The following is a 26,062-nucleotide window of genomic DNA, read 5'->3' as shown; positions in this document are numbered from 1 at the left end:
AGGGCCTTCTAGGAGGAGGGGCAGCTTGAGCTAAGGCACAGAGAAAGGACCACAGCAAGACTGGTTGGGGAGTTGCAGCTGGCTACCACAGCTGCAGTACTGGGTTCTTACAGCTGTGCTCCTAGGTGGGGCAGCCTATTAAATTGAACATAATGCACTTAGCAGGGCAGCCTATTAAATTGAACATAATGACGTTGATCCTGTTGGAGCAGGGAGCCATGACATGTTCTTGAGCAGAGAATTAGGCTGCTCAAAGCTGCACTCAGGGGAGCTTCCCAGGACCAAGGGAGTAGGTACCAGCAAGGGGATTCTCCCATGTTTCCTCCCACCCCCCAGGCTTCCAGGTGCGTCCTGCCTGCAGCCAGGTCTACAGCTTCTTCCACTGTGCAGACCCCTCCGCCTCGAGGCTTGAGCCACTGCTGGAGCCCAAGTTCCACCTGGTGCCGCCCATCAGTGTGCCCCGCTACCAGAGGTTTCCAATGGGTGACGGACAGTCCCTTCTCCTCGGTAGGCACTCAGGGGTATGAAAGAGCTTGCTGAGCTGGAGCTGGGTCCCAGCCAGGTAGCACTCCGGGGCCATCCTATCCCCTCCAAACTGTCAGCTGATGGAGTGACTAGACCTTATTGAGTAAGGTCTGTGTCCTCTTGGGGAAAAGAACAGGCAAACAGCTGATGCACCTACCTTCTGAGTGGCCCACCTGTGTGAACTTGTGCTCTGTTAGAGGCATCTTGGGGCTCAGAGACTTAGGCTCTGCCCTTTACAACTCCCAGCTGAGCTCCTGTGGTTAGGGTCAGCATAATACTGTCAGCCTGATTGAAAGTCCAAGGATCCTGCTGATTGCTATTGCCTGGTACCCGACCTGGACTCTGGAGGTACAAAGCAGGAAGCGTCTCGTTCTGGTGGGCTTCATGGAAAAGGGAGCCTTCGACCAAGGCCTTTGGACAGGTGGAGAAAAGCTGGAGAATGGGGGTTGGGGGATCCTCTAGGTGGAGAGAGCAAGGGCAGGTGGGTTTGGGGGACGCTCGTGGCCTCTGTGGCTCAAGTGGGGTAAGCCGGGTATGGACTGGGGTGAGGTCAAGGGGAGGCCCGTAGTGGACAGGCAGGAGCTTGAGGATCAGAGCCTTGGCTCCATGCCCCAGAGCCTGTTCCGAGGTTTCAGCCAGATTGTAGGGAGAATGCTGTGCTTGTGGTTCATTCAGTATTAAAAGTCAGCACTTGATATCCAAAATTCTGCTTTTTCAGGAGCTTCCATAGAGAGAAGAGGCTCCAAAACCTCCCTCTCGCACCCTTAAATGTGTCCCTCTTTGGTTGGGGCATCTCCCTGCCCCCAGAGAGGACCCTAGCTCCCAGGCTGGGGTCTCCATTCACTTCCAAGCTCAGCCACCATTATCTGTGGCTCAGGAGAGGAGTTTGATACAAGAGCACATGGTAAATGGTCACCCCCTTGACCTCATCTGGTGCTTTTGGGGACATTCTCCAAGAGGTGCCCTCGGTAGCTCTATTGGGGGTAGGGGTGATGATTGGGACCCCCACTTGTGCCTGCCTAATCCACAACTTAGAGGATGTGAAACCAGATGACATACTATGGCGGGATACCGTCCGGCCCTGGGGATGAGAGGTGCAGGCTTCCTGTTGGGCACGGCCCTCTGAGTACCCAGCCTCCTGCCCAACACAGATCTGGCACAGCATGGGCAGCTTTATTGAGATCTTCTACTCAGCCCTGACTGTGAAATTCTCCTTCCAGCTGACGCCCTGCACACCCACAGTTCTCTCTTTCTGGAGGGCAGCTCTCAGGGTAGCCCACCACACCTGGATGCCCCTGCCTCGCCCCCTCAGGCCCTGAGGTCCCAGCGCCTGGTACGGAGGATGAGCCAGGGCAGCTCCCACAGTGACAGCTCGGAGTCTTCAGACAGCTTGGCACCTGTGGGCACTTCCCACAGTGAGTGAGGGTCTTCTGGGGCTTGCCTGGGTTCAAGGGAGAGGGCCCTTCCTCTGGGTGGCCACTGGTCCACTGCCAGGGCTGCTGAGGGCAGGACTCAGGTGGGGAGGTGGGGTAAAGGAAATTTGGACTGAACTCTGACCTCAGAGAGAACTTTGACCTCTGACCCTAGTTGGGGCCTTGACCTTTGACCATAAACTAAGCCATGACCTCTTTAGGCATAGACTGAGCTCTGACCTCAGCCAGAGCCCTAATCCCAACATTCAATTTTCCTACTGGGAACTCCTGCTGACCAGCAGCCCTGGAGCGAGACAGTGGACGTCTCCATGAGTCCTTATTCCTAGCGACAGTTTGTAACACATGTCCCAGAGGAGCAGTGGGCAAGCAAAGGGGCTGGTGGGTTATGAGAAGGTGGGAGAGGGAGCAGCACATTTCTTAGCTCATTTTGAGCTGGATGCTCTGGCCCCAAACTTGTGCCCTGGTAGCATGTCCATGTCCATACTGCCCCTTGGGTCACAGCCCTGGGCAGGCCATTCTGTCCTCATCTCCCTTCTCGGCCCTGCAGTCACAGCCAAGTGGTGGGGTGCCAAGCGCATCGACTATGCCCTGTACTGCCCTGAAGTCCTCACAGCCTTCCCCACTGTGGCACTACCCCACCTGTTCCATGCCAGCTATTGGGAGTCCACAGACGTGGTGGCCTTCATCCTGAGACAGGTACTCCACCCCCTGCCTGGGCCCTGCCTACAGGGCCCCTCTGGAGGGTCCAGTCCTTCTATGTCTGGAGAAGAGGCTTACTCTGTAGGCCTTGGGAAAGCAATGGAGCACTCAGCCAAGTGGGGGGTGACACAGCCAGATAGTGGGTTTCTTAAAGAGCATTGGCTTCTGATTAATGGTATGGTACTTTCTAGAGAATTAAATAGAAACTATATAGGAGAATGTATCCATCTTTCAACTTGGAGATTGGAGTAATAAATGCCTGCCCCTCTGTGGGTCTCAATGTCCTCATCTGTAAAAGAAAAGGTGGAGCAGAGAGGCCAGTGACTGAGGGAGAACCTGGGAGGAAGGAGGTGGGGATGCATGTGGGGGTTGGATCAGCTTCCGACTGGTTGCAGCCTCCATGGCCAAGGTCAGGAGTTGATTTTATGCTGGGTCCAATGAGAAGCCATTGCAGGGAAAAATATCAACTGACATATTTTTAGTAAGAAGCCCTGCTGCTGTCTGGGGGACAAGAAAATGCATAAGGCTCTTTATGAGGCAAATGTAGGAGCCCAGCTTTCGAGATGACGGCTTGGGCTAGCTAGGGTGCTGGTGACGGAGGTGCTGAGGAGCAGCAGGATTTCAGTTGTGGTGGCAGGACTTGCTGGCATCTGGGCTGTGAGGGAAGGAGGGGAGTCCAATGGATCCTATTTTCCACTTGAATATCTACAGTGTTGCCGTTCCCTAGGGTTGGGGAAGAGCAGGGCTGGGGTAAAGTAGGGAAACAGAATCTTGGATCTGGACTTGGGAAAGTGAGATGCCTGTTAGATGTTGGGAGGGAAGGCAAGTAGAGAGTCTGGAGCTTAGGGAAAATGTCAGACGTAGAGATAAATATGTGGGGTCATCAGAGCTTAGATGGCATTTAAAGTCAGCGCAGGTACAATGCTCAATTTTGACACCAATTCCAGTATATGGTTTCTTCCCCATACCAAGCAATTCTCTCACATTAGCTGGGTGTCCTACAATTCAACTGAATTCTGACACTATCTACTTGGAAATAGCTCAGATTCTATAAAGTAAGGCTTTCGTCTCACAAGTAAACCCCAATCTCCCTTTAGATGCCAATCCCAAGCCAGGTTGTCACCTGGACTTCTGACCAACAGGTGGGAGGTTCCAAAACCCTCTCCTTGGGTTAGATTAATTTGCTAAAGTGGCTCACAAAAATCAGAGAAACATTTTACTTACTAGGTTGCTAATTTATTAGAAAAGAATACAACTCAGGAAGAGCCAGATGAAAGAGATGCATAGGGCAAGATATGGGGAGAAGATGTGTGTGAAAAGCTCTCCAGGAATGCTATTCTCCCCAAATTTCCATGTGCGCACCAAACCGGAAGCTCTGGGAACCCCATTTTTTTTTAAATGGAGGCTTCATTACATAAGCATGATTGATTAAATCATTGGCCATTGGCAATTGATCCAACCTCTATCTCTTCTCTCCTCCCTGGAGGTCAGAAATTGGGACTGAAAGTTAGAACCCTCTATTCCTGGGGCAACCAACCCCAAAGTCACCTAACAAAGTAACATAACAAGAGACACCTTTGTCACTCTCATCACTTAGGAAATTCCAAGGGTTTTAGGTGTTCTGTTCCATTAACAGGGATGAAGACCAAATATATATTTCTTATGATAAATCACACCACCACAGATACTGAGGGAGTTTCCACAGCTGTAGAAGTTCAAGGGTGAGTCCTGTAGCTCCACCAGGAAGAGAGGGAGATGGAGGAAGAGAGGACATCTCCTGAGGTTGGATGGACAGGCGTATACCTATGAGCAGGGCAGGATGGAAGTTATGGGGCCTTGGCAAGAATAGCTTCTGTGGAGTGATAGGGACAGAAACCTGACTGGAGTGGGTGAAGGGGAGAAGGTAGGTGGAGAAGGGGAGACACTGTGGAACATCCAGAGAACAGAGAAGTGCAGTGGTCACTGGAGGCACCAGGGGTCCTAGGGAGAGTGTTTTTTTCTAAGTTTTCTTTTCTTCTTTTTTTCTTCCTTTCTTTCTTTCTTTTTTTTTTTTTTTTTTTAAAGGTGGGCACAGTTACAGCACATTTGGATGCAAAAAAAAAAAATGATCCTAGGGATCACTCAGGGGCTAATCAGTGATGCAGGACTGAGAGGGAGTGTTGCTGGAGCATTGATCTTGAGTGGGTTGGAGGCTCTGGGATCAGGGCTCCAGCTGGCCTTCTGTAATAGTAAGGAAGGCAGAGAATGGGCACAGATGCAGGTAATTGCTAGGTTTGGGTGTGGGGGGCAGAGGCTGCTTTTAGACCAGAGCATTTCCTAGACAGTGCTCTGGCTCCAGCTGTCAGTCCAGGTGGGCAGGGAGGTGGGTCCTAGGGTCTCCAGCCTCCTGAGGGTTCCAAGCTGGGGAGTGGGGTGACCTGGGGGAGGGCTTGCTGGCTAAAAGCTGGTGGCCGCTGGTACCCTGGGAAGGAGGGAGAAGGGTTGAGACAGCCTGACGTGGAGGCCCCGCTCGGCTGTGTGCCAGGTGATGCGCTATGAGAGCGTGACTGTCAAGGAGAGCGCTGGCTTGGATCCCGCAGCACTGAGTCCTGCTAATCCCCGGGAGAAGTGGCTTCGTAAGAGGACCCAGGTCAAGCTGCGGGTATGTGCTCAATGGGGTCACATACTGGTTGGGAGGTGTGGCTGCCTTGAGGGCTGGGGCATCCACATGGCAGGTAAGGCCTTGGATTTGCCCCTCAGAGCTGAGTGCTCATACATACTAGGCTTCATGCTCAGATGATTCCCATGGCAGTGCAGTGGGAATGGGGTGTATGTGAGATGGGAGAGCTGGAGCTTGGTGGCCTGGCTCCACAGGAGCCCCAGGAATGGGGGTCCAGGGCACTGGGGTTGTTGAGGAGAAGCCAATTATGAAGCGATTGCTATATGCCAGGCCTCTGTATATGTGGATATAAATCAGAAAGAGTCCCGACCATGAACACAGGGCTCATAGTCTGATCCACCAAGTATGCCATGGTGTGGTATTTGCTGTGATAGAGAGAGATACCTATTAGGAAAAAGATGGAGAGAAGAATTGCAGGGTATTCCACACAGGGATTCCATGAAGAGTCACCTCTATAGGGTATTGAAGTATGAATAGGAGTTTGGTATCTGCTCATTCATTTATTTATTTAGCAAACAATCTTCAGTGCCCACTGTGTCCCAGTCCTTCTGCTAGGGAGTGGGGAATAGGGATTTACAGACACAGACAGTGCTGTGGGGGGCACGTCCAGTCTGGTAGAAAGATCAGACATGGACCCCAAAAACAATCCTAAAAAGTAGAAGGTGATCAAAGCTCCATGGATTGACTTTTTTTGTAAACATATTTATTGAGATATAACTCCAATATTGTACAGTTCACTCACTTAAAGTGTATAATTCAATGGATTTTAGTGTATTCACAGATATGTGTAACCATAACCACAGTCAATTTTAGAATATTTTCATCACTTCAAAAAGAAACCCCTTACTTATTAGCTATTATCCCCTACCTGAATCCCCCCAACCCTAAGCAATCAGCAATCTACTTTTTGTCGCTATAGATTTTCTGATTCTGGACATCTCATATAAATGGAACCATACAATATGCTGTCTTTTGTGTTTGGTTTCTTTTACCTGGCATAATGTTTTCAAGGGTCATCCATGTCGCAGCATACATCAGTATTCCATTCCTTTTCATGGCTGAATAATATTCCATTGCATGGATATATTACTTTTTGTTTATGCATTCATAAGTTGGACATTTGGGTCGTTCATACATTTGTCTACTGTGAATGATGCTGCTATAAATATTTGTGTATAAGTTTGGTGTGGACATATATTTTCATTTCTCCTGGGCATATACCTAGAAGTAGAATTGCTAGGTCAAAAGGTAACTCTAGTTTAATTATTTGAGGGAATGCCAAAATTTTCCAAAGTAACAACATCATTTTGCATTCCCCCCAGCAGTGTATGAGGGTTCCAATTTCTCCACATCCTTGCCAATGCTTGTTATTATCTTTTTTTTTTTTTTTTTGATTCTAGTCATCCTAGTGGGTATGAAATGATATCTCATTGTGATTTCGATTTGCATTTCCCTGGTGACTAGTGATATTGAGCACTTTTCTATGTATTTGTTTCCATGAATCAACTCTTCCCTCTCCAGTGTTCCTGTAGGGAACCTATGTCCCACACATAATGGAATAACTCCAGGGCAGGGTTCATGACTGGTCCCTCTCTGTGTCCCCAGAGCCCAATTCAGGGACCAGTGTAGATGAGGTGACTGCAAATGTTTGTCGAATTGAATTAAAATGCCATAGGAATTGTAAAGTCCTTGGGGAACCATCCTTGGGGAGTCCAAGCAGTGCTTCTTGGAGGGAACAAAGTTGAGTCATATCATAGTGGATGGGCTGGAATGTGGGGGCAGAGGACCAGTGATGGCATGTGGAGTGGAGACCCAGTATGAACAAAGACCTGGAGGCTACCATGGAGCCTGGCCTGAAAAGACCAGAGGGGCTTGGAAGCGGATCAGCAGGAGATAAGACTGAAAAGCTTCCCCAGGCAAGGCTTTGATGCTGAGTGCAGGATTTGGACTTCATTTGGAGGGCACTGGGTGTTAACAGATTTGTTTTATAAAGATAATAGATCTGCCACAGTGTCTGTTTTAGAATAAGAAGCTTCATTAAGAAGCTATTAGCAGACTAGATGAGAGATAACATGGGTATGGGGAGAGATACCATGTAAAGGTATCTTCTTTCTGTAAAGGAAGGGGCACCAGACCAAGTGACTCCAGTGTTGAAGCCAGGCTGGGAGTGGTGGGTGGTTGGACCAATAGAGGCCTTTGAGCTGCAGAATGAATTGAAACCAGAGGTGAAGAAGGATGAGGATGTTGGGATGGTTACAGATAAAATGATGCAACATCCAAGATGACTTCAAAATCATCTGGGGTCAGGGTGGGGTGAGGATTCACCAAGGGAAGAAGGGCACCATACTGGCCATGAATTGATAAGTGGAGGAGCTGGTGCCGAGTACAAGAGTCTTTGTTACACTGTTCTCTCTACTCTTGTACGTTTGATAGCTCTCACTAAGATGGATAGTAAATGGCTATCAGATGTGAGCCATGATGCTGAAGGAAGAAGCAAAGGTGACTGGCAGTTTCCGGCCTAGGAAACTAGGATGACAGGTTGTGAGGACTGGTGGTTCCTCAGGATTGCAGGGGAGAATCAAGAGCAGAGAATGTGCATCTACAGCAGGGGTCCCCAAGCCCTGGGCCATGGACCAGTACCATGGCCTGTTAGGAGGAACCAGGCTGCACAGCAGGAGGTGAGTGGCGGGCAAGTGAGCGAAGTTCCATCTGTGTTTGCAGCCACTCCCTAGTGCTAGCTAGCATCACCATTTCAGCTCCACCTTAGATCATCAGGCACTAGATTCTCATAGGAGCACTGGTCCCAGGTACCAAAAAGGTTGGGGACTGATGATCTACAGGAACTCCAGTGCTCTTTGTAGACAGACCTAGGGCAAAGGGTCTGTTTTTTTCTCATGGGTTCCAGGGGAACATGTCTCAGAAACTCTAATGGGAGTTAATAGAAAAGCCTAATTCGGTGAGTCCATATCCCTCCAACTAATCCTAAGAACAATGTAATGAAAATGTAAGATCCACCCCAACTCACCGAAGCTGAGCTGGTTTCTGTCCTTCCAGAACGTCACTGCTAACCACCGGGCCAACGATGTGATTGCTGCCGAAGATGGTCCTCAGGTCCTTGTGGGGCGGTTCATGTATGGGCCCCTCGACATGGTGGCTCTGACAGGAGAGAAGGTATGGAGGCTGGGCTGTCCCCTCCTCGGCCAGCTGCATGTGCACTAGGTACCTCATGGTACCACGTAGCACATGGGGTGAAGGCTCTGGGAGGGCTGAGCTGAGGGACATTCATCCTGCCTTGGCAGGTCAGAAAGAGTGATCAAGGAGCAAGGGATGAACCTGGGGGCATCTGAGAAGCTAATGTGGCTGCAGTGGAGAGAGAAATAGTATAGTAGGAGCCAGGAAACACAGGGCAGGACCCTAAGCCCTAGAGCCTGCTGTCTTGGTAGAGAGCCCCTAAGCTAAGTCTGAAGCCACACTCCCAGCCTTCAAGGAGTCCCCTGGCCTCCTTGCTGCCTGCAGGTGGATATCCTGGTGATGGCAGAGCCATCTTCAGGCCGCTGGGTGCACCTGGACACAGAGATCACCAACAGCAGTGGCCGAATCACGTACAGCGTGCCGCGGCCCCGGCGCATGGGCGTTGGTGTCTACCCTGTGAAGATGGTTGTCAGGTGAGCCCCAGGGGATGTTCTCATGGTGGTTTTGCCAATTTTCATGACCAATCCAGCCAGGCCTGTCCAGAAGATGGGGTCCTAAGGGTGCTTGCTCTCTTTTGATCCTCATACCTGTCTTTGGGGAGACAGGAAAATGGATGAGGTCATCCCCTAGATTCTCTTTGACCTTGGCCCCAGAATGAGCTCTGACCCTAGCTGCAGGCTGACTTCTGTCCTCAGGCTAACACCTGACCCTGAGCACACAGCTGACCATAGGTAGTACCTTTCAGGGGCGACCAGACCTGTGCGATGAGCTACCTCACGGTGCTGCCCCGCGGCATGGAGTGTGTGGTGTTCAGCATCGATGGGTCCTTTGCAGCCAGCGTGTCTATCATGGGAAGTGACCCAAAGGTCCGGCCGGGGGCAGTGGATGTTGTCCGGTGAGTGCTACCTCCTTGCAAGGGACCTTTCCTTCTGGGACAGGAGCCAGAAGACCTGAGAGAGATAGATGTGTTTTGTTTCTGGTTCCCTCTAGGAATTCCACTGGTCTCCGGGCCATGAGCTGGGAAGTCCTGGCTTCACCTCCAATATTAATTTCCTGAGCTTCCTTGAGAAACTCCCTGCCGCTTTCTAGTCCCTAGTTCCTCCCTCCTTCTCTCCCTGCCCTCCTTCCTCCATTTATTCTAGTGCTGTCTGAATGTTCTCTGCAGTGAATCAGTCCCGGTCGCTCACATTCTGATCCCAATCAGAATCAAATCAGTGTGTTCTGATGATCTCTTGCTGTGTAACAAATGGCTCTAAACTTAGGAGCTTAAAATAATAATTTATTATTCTGTCTCATGATTCTGTGGATGGACTAGGTTCTGCTGAAAGGTTCCCATGTGGGGTCTCTCTAGCGATTGCAGTCAGATGGTGGTCTGAGCCGGGGTCATCTGAAGGCTCCACTGGGCTGGACATTCAAGAGGGCTGACTTCTGAATGCATATGTGTTCCTGCGCTGGGTCTCTCTTTCTGTCTCTCCACATGGCTGCTCCATGTGGCTAGCCTGGGAGGTCTCAGACTATTTAGATTTTGCACAGGGTGGCTGGCTTGCCCTGGTTCCTAGAAACCCAGGTGGAAGCTGAAAGCCTTCTTAGGATCCAGCCTTGCGAGTCACAGTGTCCTTTCCACTGTATTCTATTGGTTATAAGCTAGTTGTGGGATCAGCCTAGATTCGAGGGCAAAGGACCACATAAAGATGTGAATACTGGGACACATGGTTCACTGGGGGAGCCATCAAGATGAGCTAACACACAGTGCTAATCGAGAGATGGGAGCTATTCCAGCTGATTGGAGAAAGCAGAGCAGGCTTCTTGGGAGAGGTGGTGTTTGTGATAGTCCCTAGGATGGATGTATATATTTTTTCATACCATGCCATTATACAAATATTAGCAAAAGAAGAAAGGTGCAAAGAAGAAGATACAAAATTGATTTTGATAGGCCAAGAAGGAGGATGCAAGGTGACAAGGACAAGAAAGAACAGAGCATGTGGGGACTAGATGGGACAAGTTCAGGGTAGTTAGATTGTGGAAACCAGATTAGGACAGGGCAGAAGGTGTGAATAGAAGCACAACCTTTCAGAACTATTATATTGCTAAGAGGAGTGTAAAAGGGTTTGCCAAGAGAAAAGCAAAAGAAGTACCACTTTAGTCCCTCCTGCCCTCCTTGCCTCCCTCCAGCCCTGCCTCCATCCACCCTTTCCTAAGCCAGGCTCTGTGCTGAGCACTGATGCAGAGAGAGATCCTAGTGGGAGGAATCTCACAGTCCTGTGGAAAGAACAGATCACCAGCATGAGAAACTGATCCAGGGCTCCAAGTGATCAGAACTCCAAGAATGGATCTGATTCAGGGCCGTGGGAGTTCTTGGGGTTGGGACAAAACTATCTGGCCTCATCCCAGTAGCAGCGATTGCTTTGGGGAGAGAAGACTAGCCTGGCTTAGGGGCTCCTGGGAGACTGCCCATGCGAACTGGCCCCGTAGGAATTGGTCTTGGGCAGGCTCGATCTCATCTCAGAGGTCAACCTCCCCCTTGTAAGGCTAGGTCATTTATTCCCATTATAACATCTTCTCTAAACCCCCTCCTAAGTCAGCATCCCACAACTGGAAAGGGGAGGCTGTGCTCCTTTCTTTCTGGGGATCCATCTAGTGCTCTCATCTCTGTCCTGTGGGCTCCTAGGGCCACTGTGGTGCTCTCCAAACCTTGCTGCTCATCAGAAACAGCTTTTTGTCATCACAGATCACTGGACCACACCTTAGAACTAACCAGAATCTCTGAGAGCGACACCTGGGCCTCTGTCTTGTTACAAAACCTCTCTAAATCTCTTAGATCATCTTCCAGGTTTGAAACCCCCCAATCTATAGTGGCCAGTTGGTGGCTAGTGCTACAAAAGCTCTACTTTACATTGGTCTTGGGCAGGCTTGATCTCATCTCAGGGGTCAGCCTGATGCCATGTAAAGTCAGCTGTGAGGGCAAAGAGAAGAGGCTGTTTCTGTTTGGGAAGCAGGGAAGGCTTCCTGAAGGAAGGGGCCTGGAAATATGGGAGGATAGGAACATAGGATGCAGCCATGATGGCTGTCTAAGGGAGGAGTCTGCAACAGAAGAGCACAGGGCTTCTCTGGGACAGCCAAGCAGCTCTTTGTGACTTGGGGAGGGGGAGGGGGGAGGCCAAGTTCAAGGGCACAGCATGGAGAGCCTCTAGTGCAGACAGGCCTTGTGACTTCAGGGCACTGAGGAGCCAGGAATAGGTTTAGGCAAAGAAGTAGTGAAGTTAGATTTGTGATTTACAGACATCACCGTGAAAACAGTATAGGGGTTGACAGTAAAGCAACTGTATAGAGCACAGCATGCCAGGCATGTTTGAGATTAATTAATTTTATCCATAGGATGACCTCTGCAGTAGTTGCTATTATTATCCCCATTTTGCAGATGGGGAAACTGAAACGCTGGGGTTTAAGCAACCTGGCCGACATTGCATGGCCCAGGTTAGATTGGTGTTGGGGGGACTGGAGGCAGAAAGGCCTCCCAGAAGGCTCTTGCAGTGGTTCAGGTGAGAGACAGGGCCTGAAGTAAGGCTGAGAAATGGATTAAAGTGAGAGTGTAAAGATCTTTCCTGGTGGAATGAAAGGCTGGTTCACTGGTTGGAAGAGAGAGGGGCGGTGGAGGGAAATGAGAAGAATCAAAGGTGGCTTGTCTTTGGCTCCGGAAACTTGAGTGATGATGGCAGCAGCATGGAGATGGGGACATGAACAGAGGCAGCAGGAGTGGAGGTATCAGTGGGCTGTGGGCATGCGGGTCTATGGGCCATCCAGGAGAGAAATCCAGGACTCACAGGGCTCAACCAGGAGGATGAATTTGGGGGTCCCCCTGGTTTTCCCCAGTGTTCCTCTGAGTAGCCCCTCTGGCTTCTCAGGAGGGCAGCAGGTGGCTTGAGCAGGGCTGGGGCTGGGCTGGACCCTGCAATGCTGTCTCACCAGGCATTGGCAAGACCTGGGCTACATGATCCTCTATATCACGGGGCGGCCGGACATGCAGAAGCAGCGGGTGGTGTCATGGCTGTCCCAGCACAACTTCCCACAGGGCATGATCTTCTTCTCTGATGGGCTGGTGCACGACCCACTGCGGCAGAAAGCCATCTTCCTCCGCAACCTCGTGCAGGAGGTGAGTTTCTGGCCCTGAGGCGGGGCTTTGGCCTGAGAGGGGATGAGACCTCCAGGACCGTCCTCCACACTCCTCTCCTCCTTCCTCAACCTGGTGGGGCCTCATCCATGTGCCCTGCCATCTCCCACTGTGCAAGTGGATACCCAGTTTGCAAAGCACATCCACGTGGGTCTAACTGGGTCCTTTTACAGCCCTGTGAGGTAGATATTATTATTCTCAGTGAGAGATGAGAAAGGCGAGCCTCACTGACTTGTCCAAGATCTCAGAGTCAGACTTTCATCTTTTATCTCCTGACCCTAAAGCCTGCACTCTTGTCTCTGCATTTGGTTATTCGTTCAACAGAAACCTAGGTGCCTATTATGTCCTAGGTCTAGGGGCCACACAGAGACAAACAGAATGTGGGGCATGCTCTCCAGAGCTTTGACCTAGAGCTGGGGTTTGGTTCTCACAGTATGTTCCCAGGACCCACAGCACAGTACTCCTGGGAGCTCATTAGAAATGCAATTCTCTGGCCTCACTTCAGACCTAGTGAATCAGAAACTCTGGGAGGGGCCCAGCAATCTGTGTTTTAACAAACTCTCCAGGGGATTCTGATATTTACAAAGTTCTGAGGACTGCTGATCTGGAGCAAGGATTGACAAACTATGGCCCGAGGGCTAAATATGGCCCACAGCCTTTTTTTATATGATCCGTGAGCTACAAATGGTTTTTATACTTTTAAATGATTGGCTGAAAAGTCAAAAGGAGAATAGTACTTCCTGACATGTGGAAGTTATATGAAACTCAAATTTCAGTGTCCATAAATAAAGTTTTATTGAAACGTAGCCAAGCTCATTTGCTATGAGTCGTCTATGGCTGCTTTTGGGCTACAATGGAACAGTTGAGTTGTTGCGACAGAGTGCAAAGCCTAAAATCTATATTATCTGGTCTTTCACATAAAAAGTCTACCAATCTCTGATCTAGAGGAAGAAACACATGTGAATGGACAATTTACTGGTGGGTAATTAGAAAAGGCCTATTGGCAAACCGAGGAGAAAGGGCTGGGGAGACCAGGGAAAGCTTCTAGGAGGTGGTAACTTTTGAGCAGAGTTTTGGAGCATGAATATGAATTTGTCAGGTGGCCAAAGAATCAGCAGAATCATACTGAGGTACGAAAGAGCCTGGGACAATCTCAGAGCTGCAGACGTTAGGGATGGGGGTGTGTGTAGGGTCAGACCCGAGTCAAGTGGGAGCTGAGGCCCTGGAGGACATCAAGGACCTGGGCTTGGCAGGCCTTGAAAAACTTGGAAACCAGGCAAAGACCATGAACTCTGCTGAGGGCAGTGAGGAGCCATGGAAGAGCTTAACACAGGGGAGTGGCAGTGTCTAATTTGGGTTGTAGAAAGAGTTTTTTTTTTTTTTCCCCTGGTGGCTGTGTGGAGAACAGATTGGTAGGAGAAATGAGAGGCTAGTTAAGGAGGTCAATTAAGAGGCTGTTGCCCAAACAAGAGACAGGAATCCAGGTGGTGGCCATGGATAGAGAAAAAGACATGGGTGAATGAGGAGATAGAATTGTCAGGTCTCAGTGATGGTTGGATGGAGGGAGTGAGGAGCTCTCAGATGTCCATCTTGGGTGACCCGGAGGGACGGAGGTGCTACTAACCTTACCGTGGTCTCCATGGAGGCAGAGCTTGTGTCTGTTTTGTCACTAATATATCTCTGGCATCTGGAGCAATGATGGCACACAGTAGGCACTCCATAAACCTTAGTAGAATGAATGAGTGAATGGATGAAATGAGAAAGGACACAGAGGAGGACCAGGCTGGAAGAAGATGAGCTCATGTGTGGACACTCAGGGCTGGAATGGCCATGGGACATGAGTCATTCCAGCCCCAGCTGAAGCAGGTCAGTGAAGCCACAGGAGGGGGCGAGAAGAGGCTGCACTGGGTCCCCGACAGCAGGAAGAGGAGCCAGCTGAGGAACCAGAGAGAGCCAGATGGGGAGGAGACCAGGAGAGAGAAGTTTCCTTGTGTCAGGGAGGAGAGGGTTTCCAGAAGGAGAGTGTTTTTCTTGTAAAGATGTGTGGTTTGGTGAGAAATGTTCTCGTGATGAAAACTGGACACTGATGACCTTGGTGAGGAAGGGACACCTCAGAGGGTAAGGGGGTCAGAAGCAGTGGGGTGAGGAGCCGAGAAAGTAGGTCTTGGCTCTGATGGGTAGTACGAGTGGGAGTGGACTTGCTGGATTGACGTTATGGGAATGAGCTAGGGCATACTGGGAGGCAGGACAGGGTAGGACAAAGAGGCTGCTCCTTTCTCTGAGCTAAAGGCAGTCTGGGAACAAAGCAACCAATGAAGAGAGGGCCAGTGGACTGAGGAAGCCCTCTTTTTGGTTCAACTCCCAAGACAAAGTCACCCACAGGACAGGGTAGCAGCAGCTCAGGGAGGGAAGTAAAAATTGGGAAATGTTTTTATCTTAGGGAGGTGGATCAGGAAGATTATGTGGGGCCAGAGCTGTGTTTCTCCAGCAGCTCTTAGTTGTCAGCATATAGAATTGGAAAAGGTGGGAGTGGAGAAATTCCAGGCTGAGGTATGGCCAAGTGAGTGTGGGAGGAGGGTGAAGGGCTGTCTCCAAGGTGGAGGCCAGAGAACACGGGGAGGCCACAGGGAGCGCAGGTGGGGTGAGGAGCACGTGCGGCAGGAGGAGTGTGCAGAAAACAAAGATGTGGATGAGGCTGGAGAAGAGTCTGTAAAAGACTTTGGGAGATAGGAGTGGGGTTAGCCTGGGAAAGCGGATGTTCTGAGTTCAGAGGGGATAGTTCTGGGTTCAGTCCTGGAGGTGGCAGCCACCGACCTTAAAGAAAGCAAGACATGGAGAGGCTCAGGTGGTTGGTGGATCATCCATGTGGACAGGAAGTCATCCCAGTGATGATGGGACTTAGGAGGAAGAAAAGCTGAGACCCAAAAGTCTCTAGCGAACTTGGAGGGAGGGAGGGTGGAGAAAAGGAGGTGACATTGGTGGGGGCTCAGAGTGAGGAGCAGCAGGATGGTGAGCATTTCAAAGGAGGAAGTGGTTTCATACCAGTGGGATAGGTGAGGATCTGGAGGTGACACTGGTGTAAGGAAGAGCTGGGCAATTCTCTTAATTGGGATGAGGTTTCTCAGGAGGACATCATACCAGCCAGCACCAGGGAGTGGCCAAATGGCGTGCTATAGTCTGATGTGGTGTGGATGGCACAGGATCAGAGGCCAGACAGAACTGGCTACAGTCTTGGCCCTCAGTTTCCCTGTCCACAGAGGAGTTTTGCCCAGTTGTTACAGAATCTATTAATAGTGCTGACTTCATGACTTGGAGTCTATCAGTGTGCATATAAAGGGTCCTCAGGTAGGGGCTCCTTTGGGGGGGCAGGAACTAGGAATCTTTTGGGAGAATAGTTTGACTTGGCCCCCTCTCCTACCGTGAACTGCCTTGTGTTCCAGTGCTTCATCAAAATCAGCGCTGCCTATGGCTCCACGAAGGACATCTCTGTCTACAGTGTGCTGGGCCTGCCACCCTCCCAGATCTTCATTGTGGGCCGGCCCACCAAGAAGTACCAAACCCAGTGCCAGGTGGGTGGATGCTGGGCTGGGGGCAGGGACTGGTAAAGGGTGGGGGGGGGTAGGCGGTTCATTCCTTTATTTGCTCATTCCTTCATTTACTCATTTATTCATTCACTCAACAAATACTACTGGGCCAGGCTTGTGTTGGAAGCAGGGGATAGTCCCCAGTGGAATCGGATGTCATGCCATCCAGTCTAGTGGGTGATGGAAAAATTTGCAGACAATGACAGTGCAGTGTGGCAGGAACCATAATGAATGATAGAGAGCACAGAGAATTGTGGGGCCTCAGCCAGGAGCAGCTAAGCTGGACTCAGTCAGGGTAAGGCTGGTTTTGGGGAGTTTAAAGGAACTATCCAGCAGGTTGGAGGAGCATTTGTGACAGAGATAGCAGCAAAAGCAAAGGTCAGGAGGTGACAGAGAACATGCATTTCTGGGAGCTACATGTGACTCAGCCTGGCTGAGTGTGATGTGGGAGTGTGAGAGTGGGCTTGGGGGCTAGAGTAGCAGTGCATCACCATGGCCTGTGTGCCTTGCCAAGTTGGGACTCTATGTCTTCAGATCGCATTTGTGATTCAGAGAGATCCCTCAGGCGGCAGGTAGAAGGCAGATGGAGGAAAGTGGTGGCAGGGTGGTGGCAGGGAGGAGTGAAGGCAGAGGGTCTGAGAGGTATTTATAGGCAGGTTGGATTGGTAATGAACGGATCCAACGTGTGGGACGAAGAAAAGGGAAACCCGAGAGGAAGCGGCAAGATGGTGAGCATCTCAGAGGAAGAGGTGGTTTCATCTGGAGGGGTAGGTAAAGCTCTGGAGGTGGCCCTGGACTATGTCGTCTTGGTGATGGGGTGCCATTACTGGAATGAGAAGCAGGTTGAAGGAGCAGATTGAAGGGAAGGTGATGATCTCCTTTTGGAGCATGCTGAGTGTGAGGTGTCTGACAGTGATCAGCAGATGGAGGTTCAGAAGATGGAGGGACCTCAGAGTGGGGACTGGGAGAGCAGTGTTGATCTGAAACTCTAAATTTGCTCACAGATCATGTGGAGATCTTGTTTAAGTGCAGATTCTGAAGGCCTGGGTTAGGGCCTAACAAGGGTCCAGGTGCTGCTGCTGCTGCTGACCCAGGGACCAGACTTTGAGTAGCAAGCTGAGGACACAGTGAGAGGGATGGGCAAGAAGGGCAGCTGTGGGGTCAGAAAATGTCAAAATTCCATGGGGTAGAAGGTGGATGGTGCAAGAGACTTAACGTTTTGGGATTGTAATGAAGGTGACAAAGATGGAAGTTTCACACCCATCAAGAATCTAGAGAACTCGAGTTGGTCACGGGTACAGATAGGCGAGCTCAGCCGTCCAAAGCAGAATGGGGAAACTTAAATGGTAATGAGTTTCTCGTTTCCTGGAGGTTCCATGGAGAAGCTAGAGACCCCATGGTAGGGTTTTAGGGTGGAGGAAGGGTGATGGTGGCGGGGAGTACAGAACAGGGGCCTGTGTGCCACCCTGCCGTGCTGAATCCTGTCCCCTCCGCAGTTCCTGAGCGAAGGCTACGCTGCACACCTGGCGGCACTGGAGGCCAGCCACCGCTCGCGCCCCAAGAAGAACAACTCGCGCATGATCCTGCGCAAGGGCAGCTTCGGCCTGCACGCGCAGCCGGACTTCCTGCGCAAGCGCAACCACCTGCGTAGGACCATGTCAGTGCAGCAGCCAGACCCGCCCACCAACCCCAAGCCCGAGCGCGCCCAGAGCCAGCCAGAGTCTGACAAGGACCACGAGCGCCCCCTGCCTGCGCTCAGCTGGGCACGTGGGCCCCCCAAGTTCGAGTCGGTGCCCTGAGGGCCAGGCTGTGCGTGGAGTAGGGGGGCACTACTAAGCTGCCTGAGGGGACGGAGAGCTGCCTTCTCCCCGGCACAGGCCTTTTCCTGCTTTTTCCCTCCCGTGTCTGTCCAGCAGTGTCCGACCACAGCGGGGAGGGATCCTGCCCGGCCTTGGGGGGCTCCCTAGGCTTCAAGGGGGTGAGATCCCGGGTCTTAGTGCAGCCGCTGCTGCCACCCCTGTACCTGCGACTTCAAGCCCAAGGAAGGGTTGATGTCTGTGTAATCCTGGGGGTAGGCCTGCCTGGAGGTGGAGTGTTTGACAAAGATGACCAGCTCTCTGAGTTTGTGAGGCCTCCACAGCAATGCTAGACAGGCCCTAAAGGGAGAAGCCCCCAGACCAAGGATCGACAGCCGCTGGCAGGTACAGCTGATTGGCTGTCTGGTGGAGGGGCAAGTGGCATTTGTGCCTGCCTTCCCTGTGACATCCTGGGTTACCATCTTGGGCCTGGCCTCCTGTGGCAAAGCGGCCACTTTCTGGGAGAGGATGTCCCTGGGGCTCATCCTGTGTTCAGGTGTCTGTCCATGGCCCTTGGCAGGTGGGGTCTGGTGCTGATGGTGTGTCTTCCTGCAGCTGTTCACGTTCCCCCTTCTTGTCCTCAGTATCTTCACTATTCTCCCGTGGCCCTGGAGGACAGTTGTTACTCTTCCCAGAGTCCTGCCTGGTGCCCTGCCTTGTGAGGCTTCCACTTTGGGCTCTGGCCTAGCTGGGCTAGCTGTGAGCCCTTGAGCCAGTAGCTGGCCCTCTCTGGGCCCTGCCTCGCTTAAATAATTGAGGGATCTCAGCTGAGATAGGTGTGAGTTTTTGACTCCTATGCTGTCCCATACTTCTGCCCTCTGAGGCTTTTCAGGTCTAAGAGCCCCTCTGAGTGCCCAGTGACCTATATCGGCCCCACAGTCTGGGAGCGGAGCTCTGGGAGCAGCTCTTGCCCCACTACTTCAAAGGAAGCCCCTGGGGTTGGGGGAAGGGGTCCCTGCTCCACGGAGACATTTGCTTTGCACTGATGCCCAAACACGGTGTCCCAGGGAGAGAGACATCCTCCCAGAGGGCAATGATCTGGCTACTCCTTCCCAGCTCTGCCCAGACTGGCTCCGGAAAAGGCATAGAGCTGAGATCCCAGAGTTCTAGGGGCGGGGTTCATGTAGTTTTGGCTCAAACTGTTGTATTCTCTCCCCTTCTTCCTGCCACTCAGCTTGGTTTGGTGCCCATAACCTCCTGTTGGGTCATCCCCTGAGGTTGGCAGGGTGTGGCTCTCCTGGGGCCCCTCAAAGCCCACGCCGGCCCTTGTGCTGCGGGGCCCCTGGCCTGGGCGTTGGTCTCCTGCACTCTCACCCCCACTCTCTGGCCCAGGCCCACACCTGTGTGGGGCTACCTGGGCTTGCCTCTGAGCCCTGGCAGGCTGTCACTGAGGCTGGTCCAGCTCTTTCAGCCAGGGCTCTGTGTCAGGGCCTGGGCTGCCCCGGGGCCCGGACAAATGTATACACAGCAGGCACCTGTGTCAGCTCAGTGCCGCTTCTGCTCAATGTCTACCTCTTGCAGTTCCCATGTGGCCAGTGTCTTCCCCAACTGCAGCTGCTGGTGGGGGCGGCTGGCACCACCGGCAAACCAGGCACCCTGCTAGGGCCGGAGGGGTCCAGGCCCCCAGCCCCCACCCTGCTCTTTCTACTAGAAATGTGTCTTCTGCCAGCTCCTGCCACATCCACCCAACCTGTCAGCTCTCTTCTCCACTTTCAGCCCTACATCTGCATTTAAGCAGCACTGAGCTGCAGGCAAGTCTGTTGGGAAGGAGTGATCACCCTCAGCTTCCTCTCTGGTCCTGCCTCCTGGTGGTTCACATTCCTCCTTTCACATGTCATCTTTCATGGCTCTCCATAAGGCCCCAGCTCATGTGGCATGGCCGCCTCCACCTTAATCCTTCTTTTCCTTCCCAGAATATACCCTGAATTAAACTTGGGCAGACTTAGTCTGATTCTCTACCATCTCCTTTTTGCAGAAGCCACTGATGTATTACTCTCAAATAATTATCATGAGATACTTCTCCCCAAGTTCGATTCCCTCTACCCTTTCTGAGAACCCCAAGCTTGGAGCAGGAGAGAGAAAGCATGCCGGGCCCCTGGGGAATTTGGAATCGGAACAAGGTTCTGTGGTTCTGGGGGACCAAGCTGGGACATGAGACCCAGCAGGGGGGCTACCACTCCTTCCTTTCCGGAGCTCCCGGTTGGGGCTCTGATGACTCACATCTGAGATGCTGAAGGTGTACAGTGAGATATTGTGAACACACGTTCTAGGAGCTTTAGTTGGTGTGTGACTGTGTGTATATGCGGTTCTGTGTGGTGACCAGACTCAGATAATGAAGGTTTCAGTACTGCTTTCCTGGCAACTTTGTAACTAATATGCACTTTCTCTACTAGTGGTTTGTTCAATTGTGTCTGTCCAGTTACGTTGGAGAAAAAACAAAGAACCAAGTCCTGTTGTTCTCTGGAGGCGGGGGCCGCTGCCTCTTCCAGAGTAGTTCTGTGACCCAAGTCTGGCTGTTTTCTAGAGAATCCATCTAGCTTCAGGTGTGCCTGCTCCTCAGGAGCTGGAAAACAGATTTTCCTGCCTGACCAAAGCTCCGTTTCTTGCATAGCCTGTTTGTTTTTCCCAGTCTGGTGGCTGTCTTGACAGAGGGCCTGTCTGCCGCCTTCCTCTCTCTTTGCCCTGTTGGGAGTTCAGGGTGCACCCACAACTGGCACCTGGGTTTTTTCTAAAGAGCTTGACTCCTCCCTTAGGCTCCACAAAATATTTTGAAAATAAAGAAGACTTTTCATGCATTTGAATGAATGCCCCTCTTGCCTGGAATGCTGGGCCAGAGAAAACAAACATGTTTAAACCCTAGTATTCCAGATTACTGGGAGGCGGGCTCTCTGAAAGAGGGGAGGCTGAATCTCATGGCTTTTAAACTCCTTTTACTACTCTGGAGTCCATACCCACACCCAGAAGTGTCCTGCTGACAAAACGTGGCACCAATTTTTCAATGAAAGCTGGACCTGAGGCAGAGTCCAGAGGTGGTGCGGTTTTGCACGGACACTCTCTAACCCAGTGCAGGTGTGGCCCTACCCCGGAAGGGTGCCCTGACTGCGAAGGAGCCTTGCAGCTGACCCCGCCTTAAACAACTTTTCCACCGAATCCCGGGGGTTTGGGTGCCAAGTGCTCTGGAAACCTATTCTCTTTGGCTCAGCCAAAAGAAAAGTCACCTCCCTCCTTCTGCTCCCTCTGGGCTTGGGGGAGCTTCCTTAAAAATCATAGTTAGGGTTAAGTCCGAGCAGCAAGGCTTGGTCTGGGTCCTGCTCTCTTTGCTGAGGAAACAACAGAGTGATTGGGAGAAATATCAGTTGGATCCCACTCTCCTTGGGAGAAGGGGAGGCAGTTGACACCAAGGAAGGGCAGGACAGGAGGGTAGCTTGCTCGTGGGGACCCCCACCCTCGGACCCCGCTGTCATTTTCTATTTGTTTACTTGGTGGTGGCAGCCTGTCTGATCTTGTCTGTGATCTGACTGTTCCTAAGTGTGTAACTCTCAGTATTATCTGTGGTGGATGGTTCTGTGGTGAAAAAGGTTTATTATATTACTCATGGCTGCCTTGTACAAAATCCGTTAGGAAAGCAAATGTAAAATATCAGATTTCTAACAAGACAAAAACAGCATTATGGAGTTAAAAAGATTTTTAACAACTGGTGTTGATTTTGATGTGAGCTGGTTTTTAACTCTCAAACATTGTCACTTAAATAAAAACCTTATTTGCCTTTAAAATGTGCTTTGCTCTGAACAAAGCTGAGAAAACTTTCCCATTACTTCTGTTCTCCCTGAGCTGGGGGCAGGCTGTCTTGGAGTGGGGATGAACTAGGGCAATAAAGCCTAGCCCCAAACCACAGACCTATGGCCCAGAATGGCATGAGGGATGGCAGTGACAGAGAAGAGATGCCAAATACAGAAAGAGACTTTATTATAATAGAGAAAGTAATGTTATCTAGGAAAGTTATCTAGGAAAGAAACACTGGTTTCTTTCTAATGAAATGACAAAGCAGATTTTTTAAATAATTTACAAAGGGCAGAAATTGCTGCCGAGCAGAGCTACCCCTCCTTGCACACCCACAGCGCCCTGTGCTAAGCATATAAATAGGTACCTGTGGGCCCAGGGTCTCAGAGCCCGGAAATCCCTCCTATCCCTTCTTCCAGAGCAGGGACAGGAGCTGGTTCCCAAGAGCCTCAGCACTGGTGACAGAGGGGGTGACTCCCTGCAGCCCCCACTCCTGGGCACATAGCTCAGCCCTCTCGAGCATCTTCTGGAGCCTGCGCTTCACATTGCAAACAAGGCAATAATCACAAGGCTCGGGTGTGCGGTGTATTTCAGAGCCCAAAAGGGGATAGGATGAACAATCCCCCACCCCTCTCAGGTCTCCCGAGTCACTCTCGGGCTACGGCTGATGGTCACTGGTGGGCCCAGATGTGGCAGGAGCCGGAGAGCAGAGGCGCCAGGGCAGCCCCTACCTGGGACCTTGTTAGTTGGGTCTTTGTTAGTTGGGTCCTTGTTAGCAGCGGCCCAGGGGCGCTGTCGACTCTCGGGGACTTCTTCCAGGAACTCACGGGGAGGCACGGATCCTGGGCGTGGGGGCGTGAGGGTCAGGTATGGCTTGCTCCTGTAAGACAGAGTTCCTTTCATGCCCTTCACTGTGCTCAAGCAGGGGAAGTATGGGAACTGTAGCCTTCTCTGCAAAATGAGGAGCTGAAAGGTGGCTCTAGCTACTTGGGGCCCCGGTATGCTCAGTTTGTGATGGGATCAGTGAGGTCAGAAGCTCTGGCTCCGAGTAGGTAGGAAGACTGCACACTTTCTTCTCTGCTGGGCCCATCATTTTTGTGGGTTTTTGCAGAAAAGACTAAGTTCTTTAACATGCCTCCAAATATGCGTATGAGCTCATGCATGAGAAGGAGGAGGAGGACACTGAGAAAGATGCTCAGGAGGAGGGCATTACCTGAAGGGCACTGTCCTCAGTCACGGAGGAGAGAAATGGTCATGTCGCCGCTAGAGATGGGAAAGCAGGAGAGACAAATGCCGTTGGGTGCTGCAGGCTCTAAGGGGCCCTCCCAGCCTAGACTAGGCAAAACCAGACCTGGAAACGTGGTAGGAACATGGCCCATTTGGCATACAGTCAAGGCTGGCAGGGACCTACCTAAGAGCCCATCACAGCCATGAACAAATGGCCCCAAGTGAAGGCAGCTCCAGGCCCAGGCCCTGTCCTTAAGATAGGGTCTTGAGCAGATAGATCTGGAACTGCATAGCAGCCATGCAGCTTTTTCCAAGTCTGTGGGCAGGCAGGGCATAAAGGAGCCATGGGGAGTGTTGGAGGGAGGGGAAGTCTTTCAAGAACCTGGTACCCAGCCTGGTGAGGTTCCAGGCGATACACAAATGTGGGGGCCCAAGGCCCAGGCGGCCATGTAGAGCCAGTGTTTACCCTTAACTGTCACCCGAATCTAAGTCTTTGATCCCCTCTCATATTGCAGAAGAGGAGACTGAGACTCAGAGAAGGGGAGGGACTGGCTAGGGTCACACGGTGGGCCAGAGCCAGACCTAGAGGCCTGCCTAAAAATATAGCATAGCTCAAGGGGGACCCTCCTGGCCATTTCTCTTTGTAGCATGGGATGCCAACTCACCTATCTTCTGCCACAATGGCCTCATTCAGCTCTTGAGACAGCTTCTGGAGATGCTGGATTCCTGCCCCCACAGGCTCTAGGTCACTGTCAGATTCACTGAACAGAAGGAAAAGCCACAGGCACCAGTAACTAGTTGGAAACCTATGGCAGGAGCCCCTCCCAACCCAGCATGGCAGCCTGGGGCCATATGGGGATGGTCGTCACCCCAGACCCTCCTTCCAAGAAGTGACATCAGAGTGACTTTGAGCAGCTGGCAGAGAACAGACGGATCAAAGTTCAGGAGGCCAAGGTCAAAAGCAGTTGATCTTGCAGACAGGTGAGCCCTGCTGTTTCCCACTTGAGTCTCAGCCTCCAGATGACTTCAAAACTGGCTTTTGGGCTCACTAGGAGGCTTAGGGGAGTGTGATACAGGCAGAGCTAAGCTCACCTCTTCCTTTCACAGAGGAGGAAACTAGAGCCCTAAAGGTCTTCCCCAGGTCTCCAACTAGTGGAGGACAGAACATGAATGTGACTCAGTTCAGGGTGCCCTGCCTCCATGGAGCCCCAGAAGGGGCTCAGAAGCCCCTGAGGCCTGTTAGTGTTTTGGGGGAAGGACACTTTTCCACTTACCTGGGGGAACAGAGGGGATCCATAGAGGAGTAGGGGCTCCGGAAGGCAGCTTCCCTCCTGGACCGCCTCAGTGGGTGAGCACATGGACCCATCTGAGTGGAGAGGCGGTGACGCTCCCTCTCCCAGGGGCCCAGAGTTGAGCGGACAGGGGCGGTTCCAGAAAGGCGGGTGCTCCTCTGGCTCAGGCTGCGAGCTAGGGGGCTACTGCCCTTCTGTGCCTCTCTCTTCCTCCTCCTGGCTTTCACCTGGGTTTCCACCAGCCACTTGGTTCCACTTTGGCAGGACTCCTGGATTCTCTGAGACAGGTACATGGAAAGGTGAGCACAGACAAGCTAAGGGTGACCCATCCTAGTCTCTAAGCCATACTTCCAACCCCTCTACCTATTGGCTGTCCTACACACACAGGCAGCTTTTAGCCTCATGAGTGAGGGATGTGGGTAATGCCATGTGACATAGGTCCACTGCAGGGGACCAGCTCAGAGATCCCAGTGGTCAGCAGCAGACTACTGGCTCGTAGAACCTCTACTTACCTAAGTCCAAACCTTCTTTTGGGACAGGGATTGACCCAGAGACTCAAGGGCAAAGCCTATCTCCCAGGATACCAGGAGGTAATCTGTCTCTTTGCCTCTGGTCTCACTCTAATCCATTCTCCACATTGGGGCACACAGATCCTTTCAAGGGTAGTTCTGATCATGGCATTCAACTGCTCAATACACTTCTATGGCTCCCCATCACCCACAGGAGCAAGCCCTAACTCTTGGGTCTTTCGCACCAGCTGAGGGACAGCTGTGAAAGCTCTTCCTCAGCTAGACTGTCTTTGCCGTGGCAAACCAGAGTCCAGAGGTTAGAGCAAGACCAGAGATACATTTGGTGAGTTATGTGACCTTGGGCAGGCTACTTCATCCCTGATCCCCAAGGATAAAACAATTGTAGGGCTCTTTCAGACAAGGATTAACATTTGGTTTAGAGACCTCTCTACAAAGGGTCCAGAAACAGCTTCCCCCTCCCACATCTTCAGATTCCCAAGCAGACACCAAGGACAACCTCCCTCCCACCCCCAGTTCTCTCCTCTGAGGTCTATTCACTCACTCTCATGGCCTCTGTCCTTTCTAGATGAACCTCCACACATCTCTATCTCCAGGTTTAAAGATACATCCACTTGGAATGCCCATGGGCACTTCGCACCCAACATATGTGACATTTTTCTGCCAACACATCTCATATGATACAAAACTCTCTCAAATCTACATTCTGAGTAGCTCTTAGAGTTGTTCATTCTCCTGCAGGGCTAGAACCCGAGGCTCGTCATGGGAGAATCTGCTTCTAATCCCTTTCCATCAAGTAGCTAAAGAATAAGTTCTAATATGCTAATTGGATCTGATTCCCACCCAGTTGTAAATTCTTCCCATGCCTCTTGGGAGCATCCAGTGTTTAAACTTAGTATACTAGACCCCCTCCCACTGCCCACCTTGCTCTCTGTTCTCTTGCCATACCCAGACTAAGCTTCTGCCAGCTCTCTTCAGCATTTTGCTCTCTCTCAGGTCTGGGTCTAGACTCACACTATTTCACCTGCCTCATATGCTCCTCATTCTGCCCCTTTCCTGGGTAAATTCCATAAATCACCTCCTCTGGGAAGCCTTCACCAGCTAAGCTTGTTTTTGGTTT

The 26,062-nt window shown here is 51.5% G+C and overlaps 2 protein-coding genes across 4 annotated transcripts in view; one reads left to right on the top strand and one right to left on the bottom strand.

Moving 5' to 3' along the window:
- Positions 1 to 21,889, top strand: part of PITPNM3 (PITPNM family member 3) — a 94,443-nt gene extending 72,554 nt beyond the window's left edge. For all 3 annotated transcript variants that reach the window (XM_023530427.1, XM_023530426.1, XM_011359759.2), the window contains 10 exons: positions 337 to 507; positions 1,746 to 1,940; positions 2,506 to 2,654; positions 5,182 to 5,298; positions 8,371 to 8,487; positions 8,833 to 8,981; positions 9,254 to 9,403; positions 12,475 to 12,658; positions 16,117 to 16,245; positions 17,757 to 21,889. In XM_023530427.1, the coding sequence (XP_023386195.1) occupies positions 337 to 507; positions 1,746 to 1,940; positions 2,506 to 2,654; positions 5,182 to 5,298; positions 8,371 to 8,487; positions 8,833 to 8,981; positions 9,254 to 9,403; positions 12,475 to 12,658; positions 16,117 to 16,245; positions 17,757 to 18,059 (1,664 nt within the window). In that variant the 3' untranslated portion in view covers positions 18,060 to 21,889. The remainder of the gene's footprint in view (positions 1 to 336; positions 508 to 1,745; positions 1,941 to 2,505; positions 2,655 to 5,181; positions 5,299 to 8,370; positions 8,488 to 8,832; positions 8,982 to 9,253; positions 9,404 to 12,474; positions 12,659 to 16,116; positions 16,246 to 17,756) is intronic.
- A 172-nt stretch (positions 21,890 to 22,061) lies between these two features.
- On the bottom strand, positions 22,062 to 24,792 carry PIMREG (PICALM interacting mitotic regulator). The gene is made up of 4 exons (XM_011359758.2): positions 24,398 to 24,792; positions 23,789 to 23,884; positions 23,110 to 23,159; positions 22,062 to 22,776 (listed from the first exon to the last, which is right to left on the bottom strand). The coding sequence occupies exons 1-3, from the start codon at positions 24,706 to 24,708 to the stop codon at positions 23,126 to 23,128; spliced, it is 441 nt and encodes a 146-aa protein (XP_011358060.1). The 5' UTR covers positions 24,709 to 24,792; the 3' UTR covers positions 22,062 to 22,776; positions 23,110 to 23,125.
- Between the last annotated feature and the right edge of the window lie 1,270 nt (positions 24,793 to 26,062).

Source organism: Pteropus vampyrus, unplaced genomic scaffold (genome assembly GCF_000151845.1).
Source record: "Pteropus vampyrus isolate Shadow unplaced genomic scaffold, Pvam_2.0 Scaffold50, whole genome shotgun sequence".
Taxonomy (NCBI): domain Eukaryota; kingdom Metazoa; phylum Chordata; class Mammalia; order Chiroptera; family Pteropodidae; genus Pteropus; species Pteropus vampyrus.
Note: the sequence above shows the minus strand (reverse complement) of the source record. Positions and strands in the feature narration are given on the sequence as shown.

Excerpts from the sequence above, each read along its gene's own strand:
- PIMREG (XM_011359758.2), bottom strand. The coding sequence starts at position 24,708 with ATGTACCTGTCTCAGAGAATCCAGGAGTCCTGCCAAAGTGGAACCAAG. Across the intron at positions 23,885-24,397 it reads GATCCCCTCTGTTCCCCCAG|TGAATCTGACAGTGACCTAG; the intron begins GTAAGTGGAAAA and ends CCTTCTGTTCAG. Across the intron at positions 23,160-23,788 it reads GCCATTGTGGCAGAAGATAG|CGGCGACATGACCATTTCTC; the intron begins GTGAGTTGGCAT and ends TCCCATCTCTAG.